General features: G+C 35.3%; 2 protein-coding genes across 3 annotated transcripts; one reads left to right on the forward strand and one right to left on the reverse strand.

Annotated features, from left to right (window-relative positions):
* The first annotated feature begins 440 nt into the window (after positions 1-440).
* LOC107799393 (RING-H2 finger protein ATL52-like) lies at positions 441-5911 on the forward strand. 2 transcript variants are annotated; one of them, XM_016622500.2, is made up of 2 exons: positions 441-1743; positions 5581-5911. In XM_016622500.2, exon 1 carries the CDS (start codon positions 822-824, stop codon positions 1734-1736), a length of 915 nt encoding a protein of 304 aa, XP_016477986.1. In that variant the 5' UTR covers positions 441-821; the 3' UTR covers positions 1737-1743; positions 5581-5911. The 2 variants fall into 2 exon arrangements, with proteins under 2 accessions (XP_016477986.1, XP_075094941.1); XM_075238840.1 differs by having other exon boundaries at positions 441-1738; positions 5581-5910.
* A 322-nt stretch (positions 5912-6233) lies between these two features.
* LOC142173770 (uncharacterized) lies at positions 6234-6833 on the reverse strand. Its single transcript, XM_075239417.1, has one exon. The coding sequence runs from the start codon at positions 6831-6833 to the stop codon at positions 6234-6236; it is 600 nt and encodes a 199-aa protein (XP_075095518.1).
* Between the last annotated feature and the right edge of the window lie 3218 nt (positions 6834-10051).

The following is a 10051-nucleotide window of genomic DNA, read 5'->3' on the forward strand; positions in this document are numbered from 1 at the left end:
TATATAAGATCCATATTGGCAACTTTTGTAAGCAACAAGTAAGGCTTCTTTTAATATTTATTGGTCAACTAAAACTCTTGGAAGGTGTAACAAACTTAGATTTAGAAATGAAAACCAATATTTAATTAATTATTTTCCCTAGGCAGGTTCTTTTCAGTTGCTCTCCCGTAAGCTGCCCTAGATCAAAGTCTGAAACAATACAACCTAAGGTCCCTCTATATCATATGGTACATGTGCACTATAGGTGTGGTACCTTGTGCTTTAAACTATGTATTCTATTAAAATTGCTAGAGTTGTAATTATTAAGTCACTTTCTTTTTGGTGGAGCAAAGCAAACAGTGAATTGGTTTTCTTGATTTGGAGGTGTAATACCCTCCACAAATCTAAGTTAAGAGACCATTTGAACATTACCAAAAAATATGAATAAATTTTCCATCTAAAGAGAACTCCAACTAACTTATATCATCTCATTGTTCAACAAACCATCATCTCTTATGCAAATAAAAGCATAAAAGTAAAGCCAAGAAAATGAAAGAAACAAGCTGAGCTAGCAACCTAAATGAATTCCAAAAGTTGAAGAATCTGAATTCTGAATTGACACCTCAACTTCCTACCCTTTAGTTCCTCTACTTTGCTTACCTTTCCATCTAAGCCCCCTTAGCTTACACTCCTCCCCCTACCTTGTTTTCCAACAACAAAAAGAGCAAAAGAAGGCAAAAACACTTGATGGGGTTCTTTCTTTTCTCTCTTTGTTTCAGAAAAATGGAAGCTTTGTTGATTATGAGTACTAGTTAGTAGTTAGTGCAGAGGTTTTAGTGAACATGGGATCTATTGGAAATACAAATCCATGGGCACCTTTTGATAGTTATAAGGATTGTTCACAAGGGATTTGTAGTGTCTATTGTCCACAATGGTGTTACTTCCTTCTTCCTCCACCTCCTCCTGATGATAAATCAGATGATTCTACCACAGCTTTTTCCCCTCTCATCATAGCAATCATCGGTATCTTAGCGAGTGCTTTCCTTCTTGTTAGCTACTATACAATCATCACTAAGTATTGTAGGAGGAGGAGGAGCAGAAATGCAGCCACAGAGTTGGAAGCCAATCGAAACGAGACGCCTCAAGATCAATGGCAAGTTGCTACTGCTGGATTGGATGAGTCAACTATTAAGGCAATCACAGTATGCAAGTTCAAGAAAGGTGAAGGATTGGTTGAAGATACTGAATGTGCTGTTTGTTTGAGTGAGTTTCAAGAAGATGAGAACCTTAGGCTTTTGCCTAAATGCAGCCATGCTTTTCATTTACCTTGTATTGATACTTGGTTGAAATCTCATTCTAATTGCCCTCTTTGTAGGGCTAATGTAGTATCATCTCCCAGTCAATCATTACCCCCTCCTATTCCTTCTTCAGCAGCTCCTCTTCATTCTTTAAACATAAATGCTCTTCAATTTCAAAGACAAAATGACTTGATCTTAGTGGTGGATGATCACGAAAGAATTCATCGCGAAGAGGTTGTTGTTAGCCTTGTTTGTGATGTTTCAACAAAGAACAGCTCAAGGGAAAATTCTGAATTCAGAAGATCAATGTCTTTAGGTGAATTTTCAAGGCAGCATAATCTTCTAGTAGCTGATATGCTGAGAATAACTGAAGATAATGAGGAAGAATTTGTCTGCAATCCTGTTTCTATAAAGAGATCTGTCTCCACAGGAAGATGCACATTCTCAGGACAGAAATAAAGGCAAGGTCTCTGTTGTTCTTTGTTGAAACATAATTTTAAGTATTGGTTGAAACTCTGTACATTCTTGAAATATACCAACAAACTGGAAATTAATGAAATCTGATTTTTCTTCAGTTCCGGTAGAATGATCTAATAAAAGTTTAACTTATGAGTAGCAAATTGTTATAGTACTATTTTCTAGTTAGAATTTGGTCTCAATCCTTAACCAAAAGGAATTGTAAGTGTCTGATCTGAATACTAGGAGTAGTATTTAATCCCTTTATTTTTACAGGGTGTTTTTAGGACTTATTGATAAAAATATGAATCAAAATCCTCTATAAATTAAAATTTAGAATCAAGAAACGTCAAAATTGTTCACTTGGAGAAACTAATTAAAACAGATAGAAGAAGCAAAACTGCAAGCCCATCATTTATTTATAATCTTCATTATCGGCACTACAGAAACTATAGAACAATGCAAATGAGTATATTAACACTACTGACTCTTTGTTCCGGTGGACACTTTGTTTCAGATATATTTTTATATTTTGGTTCTTAAAACTATGTCAAATATATTTGTTTCTTCTTGTTCCAGATTGTACTAATGTAAACCAATTCACTCAAGTGGTAGGACCTCTTGTACCTCATTGAATGTAAAGTTCAAGATTTTTCTTTTAGTAACTTGTAAGAACACACTAGTCACAGCAGACATAAAAAAAACATGCCCCACTATAACAATACAAAATATGTTCTAATAGAGGCGTTTAAAACACTGGTTTTGAACATGTCAAAAAGAAAATCCGTGGAATTGAGGGGCCAGAAACAGAATTTGTCAAAACTAACCTAGATCTGCCATGGAAATTGAGGCAAGGTCTAGTGAGAAGAAGAGATAGAAATATAGAGTGAGAGACAAAAGATCGTACAGAGAGAAATTATAATTTGTATTTCTTTTCTTATGTCTACAATGTATAAATTGTGTCTAATATATACAAAGTTGTCCTAACTAGCCAACTAATAGATGTATCTAAAAGAGTACATATTAAATAACACAATGTACAAAATGCCTCAACTATATTTTATATCTCTACACTCCTCCTCAAGTTGAGAATGAAAATGTTTTTCATTCCCAACTTGGACAACAGAAAAGCATGATGCTGATGCCCAAATGGCTTTGTCAAAATGTCTAATGGTTGTTGTTGGCTTGATATGTGAGAAGTCTCAATCAACCCCTTTTGTATCTTCTCTCTTATGAAGTGGCAATCTATTTCTATGTGTTTTGTTCTCTCATGATACATAAGATTTGCTGCAATTTGTAATGCAGCTTTGTTGTCATAAAGCAGCTTCATTGGCAACTGCACATCCATTCTTAACTCCTTCAGCAAGTCATTGAGCCAAACTAGCCCTGCCACTGTGTGTGCCTTGCTTCTATATTCTGCTTCTGCAGAACTTCTAGAGATAGTACTCTGTTTCTTAGCTTTCCAAGAGATCAATGAATCTCCTAGCTTAATACAATAGCCAGTCACAGATTTTCTTGACATGGGATAAGATGCCCAATCAGAGTCACAGTAAGCTTCAATCTGTTGTGTCCCTTTGCTTGACATGAGAATTCCTAGACCTAGCTGTCTTTTTATGTATCTAACTACATGTAGAGCTGCCTCATAATGAGATCTCTTGGGTGCATGCATGAACTAACTTAGGCACTGAACTGCATAAGAAATGTCTGGACTGCTTATTGTGAGGTTCAAAATTTTTTCAATTAACCTTTGGAAACTCCCCATGTCTTCCAGTACTTCATCAGAGGTGCCAACATTGATACTTTCATCAAATTATGTACTTGTAAGCTCTATATTCTGCTCCATAGGTGTATCTTTAGGATTTAAGCCTGCTAGTCCCACACCTGAGATCATTTCTAGTGCATATTTCCTTTGTGACATCAATATTCCCTCTATAGACCTTGCAAATTCTATCCCTAGGAAGTACCTCAACTCCCCTAGGTCTTTTAACTTGAACTTCTGGTGTAATGCAACCTTTGTAATCTGAATCTCCTCTAGATCATTTTCTGTTACAAGTAAGTCATCTACACATACCAGCACCAGCACAACTTGTTTTTGTCAGCCTTGGTAAACAATGAATAATCATGTTTGCTTTGAGCAAAATCAGAATCTAAGAGAGCTTGAATTAGTTTTAAATTCTATTGACTAGATGCCTGTTTTAAACCATATAAGTATTTTAGTAGCCTATATACTCTATGATACTCTATGCTCCCCCTAGCTACTAAAACCTTGGGGCAGGGACATGTACACCTCTTCCTCAAGGTCACTATTGAGGAAGGTATTATGAATATCTATTTGGAAAACAGCTCATCCCTTAAGGGATGTAGTAACAACTACAGTCCTTACAGTAGTGAGCTTAGCCACAGGGGAGAAGGTGTCATGAAAATCCAGACCTTCTTGTTGTGTGTAGCCTTTAGCAACTAGTCTAGCTTTGAATCTCTCTACTAAACTATCTTCATTGTACTTAATCTTGTACACCCATTTGCAACCAATGGAGACCTTACCATCAGGTAGATCCACTATTTTCCATGTGCGGTTTTGCTCTAGAGCCTCAATTTCCAATTGCATGGCTTTAATCCACCTAGCATCTTTACTAGCTTGAGAGAAAGAAGAGGGTTCAGTGTCTGAAGAAAAAGAAGGAATGACTGAAAGTGTGAAGGTAGATGGGAGTAGGAGACAAATTGTTGAATGGGATAGGAAGAGGAAGAAGAAGTGGCAGGTAAGGGGGATGTACATAATCAGTTAACCAAATAGAAGGTCTGGTTACCCTTCCTGGCCTTATAGGTTGATCAGGAGTGGTAGTTACAGGAGGAAGATAGGTAGGAGAAGGGGCAGGAGAGGTTGGCATATGTTCAGAGGAGATAGCAGGTGATGATGAATCAGGAGAGATAGGTGTAGACTCAATTGGAGGAGCTGAATCAAAGGAAGGTTCAGGGATAGGATTAAGAAGGGGCTCAGGATAAAAATGAGCAGGAGAAGATGCATTGGAAGGAAGGAAATGAATCTGGGAACTTGAAAGGAAAAATGTGTTCTTTGAACACAACATTCTTGTTGACAAAGAATTTCCAGACCCAATGTCATAGAGTCTGTAACCCTTTTGATTTAAGGAATAACCCATGAAGATAGCAGGCTAAGACTTGACAGAGAACTTATCACTATAGTAGGGTCTTGTGGCATAAGACAAATATCCTAAAGTTCTCATGTGATGTAGTCTAGGAGGATGACCATGGAACAACTTATAAGGAATCTTTCCATTCAAAACACTACTAAGTAATCTATTAATGATGTAGGTGGCTGCAAGAATACACTCACCCCAGTATTTTAAAGGAATGTGGGCTTGAAATCTCAAGGCTCTACTAACTTCAAGAATGTATCTATGTTTCCTTTCCACTACCCTATTCTGTTGAGGGGTGTGGACACAACTATTTTGATGTATAATTCCTTTGAATTTAAAAAGAGTTTGAACAAAGTGTATTAAAGAATTCATAACCATTGTCTGATCGAAAGGTCTTAACACCGGAAGAAAATTGGTTTTTAATCAGTTGAAGGAAATCATTTAGAACAACAAATACATCACTTTTGACTCTTAATAAGAAGGTCCGAGTTATTCTAGAGTAATCATCAACAAGTGTAAGAAAGTATCTGAAGTCATAATGGGTACACACTCTATATGGACCTCAAACATCCATATGCACCAATTCAAATGCAGAAGTAGACTTAAGAGTACTAATAGGAAATGGTAACCTAGTTTGTTTAGCTAAATGACAAATTGAACAACTATAGTCATTGGACTTTGATTTCTAATTGCAGGAATTTTCAGTAGAATAGTTTGAGGTGCATGACCAAGTCTTTGATGCCACAAAATATTTGAGTTATTCTGTAGAGAAGAGGACAAACACTTGGAGGCAGGAGCGACAGGTGTGCAAGGTTTGAGAATGTACAACCCATTCTTTTCATTACAAATCCCCTTCACTTTGTCACTGAAGAGGTCCTGAAATATATAGAAATCAGGATAAAAAGCTACTAAACACTTTAAATCCTTAGTGTATTTGGAGACAGATAACATGTTGTATTTAAATTGTGAAACATATAATACATCATGTAAGGCTTGTGAATTGGGCAGAGAACAAGACCTTTAATGAGTAATCTTAGTACTATCCCAATTAGGCAAATGCACAGAATTAGAATTAGAATTAGAATTAGAATTAGAAGGTATAGGTTGTGAGTGAGAAAACTAATGCAAGGAGGAAGCCAGCCATATGATTTGAGGCTCCAGAATCAATTATCGAACAATCATAGTTAGTAACAGATTTACCTATCATGTTAGTTGTCTCATTTGCAGCTGACTCTGCCATATTTGCTATCTTTATTGTAGCTGATTCTTTATTCTTGTCTAGTAACATAAGTATCTGTTGATATTGTTCATGAGTAAAAATAGGTGCAGATGCTAGACCTCCTGTATGTCAAATGTTTGTTGTCCCAGTAGTATACATTTCCTCTTGTGCCTTTACATTTGCATTATGTGCCACTGCTAGAGCACCTTTGCAACCTCCTCTTCTCCTATTGTTGTTGTTGAACTTGGGCCCTGTTGGATAACCAATCAACTTGTAGCAATTTTCTTTTGTGTGTTCCTTCATGTGGCAATAGTCACACTTCAGGTTCCCATTCCTCATAGGCCTTGTATTGGAGGTGTTGATCGATATCATAGCACTGAATTCTCCGTCCATAGGTGCACTCCCTAGAATTCCACTTTGCACTCCTAAGTTGCTATTCAATCTCTGCCTTTCTTCCTGGATTAACATCGAATAAGCTTGATCAATTGTAGGCGTAGGATTCATCATCAGGATTTGGCTTTTTTGTGGAGCATATGTGTCATTCAGTCCTATTAGAAACTTCATCAATTTTTGTTGGCGTAAAAACTCAACAAATTCTCTAGATTTTACACAATCGCACCCAGAAAATGGTATACTTGACTCAAACTCAGCCCAGAGATCATCTAACTTTGAGTAATAGATTGATATACTCGATATTCCTTGAGTCAAACTGCTAATCTCTCTGTTCATGTGATACACCTTAGCCGCGTTTACTTTGTCAAGCCTTTCTCAAAACGCTTCCCAAACCTTTTGTGGATTCGAGGAGTAAACAATTCCTTTCCTAAGCTCCTGTGCTACTGAACTCATGATCCACGATTGTACAATGGAATTATATCAATCCCACTAGTGTAACCTGAACGAATCTGCTCCATACTTCTCCCTAGTACAGGTTCCGTCAATCAAACCTATTTTGTTCTTCACCAAAAGTGACATTTTCATAGAGCGACTCTATTTCGAGTAATTTTCTGTTCCGACCAAAAAATGGAGGAACCAACGCAATCCCCGACGTGTCTGAGGGATGAACAAACAACGGGTCGTTGCAATCGAGAGCGCTTGCATGTGAAGTTCCGACTCTAATTTGGGGAGAATCACTCGTCATCGTAGTTGAATTCGTCATTTTTCAAAAATTAGGGCTAGGATGAAAATCGAAGAAGAGAGAACTTGATTTGGAGATATTGAGAGTAACTAAAAACTTTAGATTACAAATTGAGGGGCCAGAAACAGAATTTGTCAAAACTAACCTAGATCTGCCATGGAAATTGAGGCAAGGTCTAGTGAGAAGAAGAGATAGAAATATAGAGTGAGAGACAAAAGATCGTACAGAGAGAAATTATAATTTGTATTTCTTTTCTTATGTCTACAATGTATAAATTGTGTCTAATATATACAAAGTTGTCCTAACTAGCCAACTAATAGATGTATCTAGAAGAGTACATATTAAATAACACAATGTACAAAATGCCTCAACTACATTTTATATCTCTACAGAATTCCATGTAAAAACAAGTGTTGATTTGCCTTTTAAGCTAAGAATACTCACTAACTATGAAAGGAAATCCTCTTGACCAAACACATGTTCTTCCTTATTGATTCTGCTTTATCTGAAATTTAGATCACTAAGAATTAAGGGGATCTTGTAACCGTATACAAGCTGTCCCAATGGGGTACTATTAAGTATTAATTAGTACAATCATACTAGTCAGGATACTTAATTAGTACCTCTGTGAGATTATTAAGATTTAAACTGTATAATTAACAAACCTCATATTGAGGACTTGGATATTTGATGGGAACTTAAGAGTTGGAAAGGGAGATGCGCCCCAAAAATAAAGTTAATAGCCACAAATGGTTTTTGGTGTTGGACTATTTAAAGTAGTGATTTAGGGTGCTTAAGAAGTAGTATATACAATTCCTCAAAATTTATAACATGCCATCATCATTACCAATGTTTATTTATGTGCATAAACATGTGCTATCGAAACCGGCCAAAATCGACAATTTTTTTTTTTAAAGTATCATATTAGTAGCTAGCTAAGTGTAGCCTTTTCTTTGTAGATATCACCACTAAGGACTTAAGATTAAGATTACTTAATCAAGAATCCTTAACAAGTTAGAGGGTTAAGTGCATTTGGTAAGCTAATTTACTAACATCCCATCTCCCTTTTTCGAGTTTGGTCCATAAAAGCCTGATATCTTAAGTCTTGCTATGAAAAGTGATGCTTTCGAACTTATGAAGTTGATCGAAGTAGATCATATTGGTGAAGTTGGAATATTACCGATTTAACGTCATTAATTAAGTGATGAGAATTAATTTGAAACCGTTGAGAAAGGGTGTATTATAATGCTAGCATGGTAAAATTTTATCCGCATTCGGTGTTTATAACAAAACCAATAGAAATGAAAAATATATTTACATATTTACTTTAATCACTTAACTATGATTAATTAATATATATTTTTACTTTATTAAACCAATTAACCATGATAAATTGAATTAGTTTGATCACCCGATGTGAATAAGTATTTACTAAATACTATTTTGACCTTTAAATAGTTCAAAAGGTAAAAGTAGTAACTTCTAACTCCCGTTACCTTTATTTGCGATTAGATCGAAGCCGCAAACTTGATTTAATTATTGGAGGTCAGCGTGTTTTATCAAATAATTTGAGGACCAAAATTGATATTAAGTCATAACTTAGGTATCAAAATAAAAAATGAAGCCTTACATAACAGAGTAATAATCGCTCGCACTAGTACTAGGTGCTTGTACAAATTTTTGGCTCGATAAAAATTCACTAGCACGACAAATAAGTACGTACTATTGAACACAACTATATGTATATATGCACTAGTATATACAACATGTTTGTAGAAAAAATAACTACTTTATAAACTTTTAGAATTTGAGGCTAATTTTTTTGAAAATGAAGAAATGGAAAAAATAGCTTAAGTTGGAAGGGTTATGTTATAATTCAACTTTTAGCCTAATTTTAAACGAATCATCTTGTTTCAAGCAAAAAACTCAATTAGATTGGTGTGTCATTGCCGGTCTATTAACCCAATCCCGTTTGATCCGTCTAAATTAATCTTAACTGCCTATTTAACGCCTCTAGTCATGTATGTAAGAGTTTTCAACTAGATTTATAATGATCTTGAAAACTTCACCATTTACCTCATGACTTCAAATTTGATGTTCAAATCTTCTTTCACATGCCTATACACAAGAGTGTAGCTTTGGTATTTCAATGTATGATTTAGACCTTCCAAAAAATCAATTGCCACAATAACAAGAGTGTAGCTTTGGTATTGGGAATTCTTTAATTCATTTTCTTTCAGTTTAGATTCCCAAATAAATAATTACGACCACCGGACGTAAGAGCATACAACAACAACAAACCCAATGTAATCTCATGCACAGCTGGAGTTAACTTGAGGAAGGTAATATGTACGTAGGTTTACCAACCTTGTGAAGATAGAGATGCTATTTTGAAAAATACAATAATGGATAATTCACGAAAAAAAAATAGTAACACGAAGCAATACCAACAATAACAAGAAAACTAAAGCAACAAAATAACTGATAGTAATATAAATTTAAGTATAAGAAAGTACGAGAATACTATTAATACTACATGTAAGAAAAAGATAAACTCGCGACTACCTACTAGCCTTCATGTAAGAGTATCAAATGGTGAAATTATAACACTTTGTGTCAAATTAGTTAAGTGAACCTAGTAAAGAAAGTTGAAATTGTTATTATTCTGTATTGTATTGCTGTAATAAACAATTAAACTTTCTGAAAAAACAAAATAGAAAGTTAGTAACACTTGTTTAACGAAATAGATTCTGGAAAATAAAAAAACAGTATAGGAATAAATCGAGCCCACTGAATACACAGTGTGTCCTTA

Source organism: Nicotiana tabacum, chromosome 19 (genome assembly GCF_000715075.1).
Source record: "Nicotiana tabacum cultivar K326 chromosome 19, ASM71507v2, whole genome shotgun sequence".
NCBI lineage: Eukaryota > Viridiplantae > Streptophyta > Magnoliopsida > Solanales > Solanaceae > Nicotiana > Nicotiana tabacum.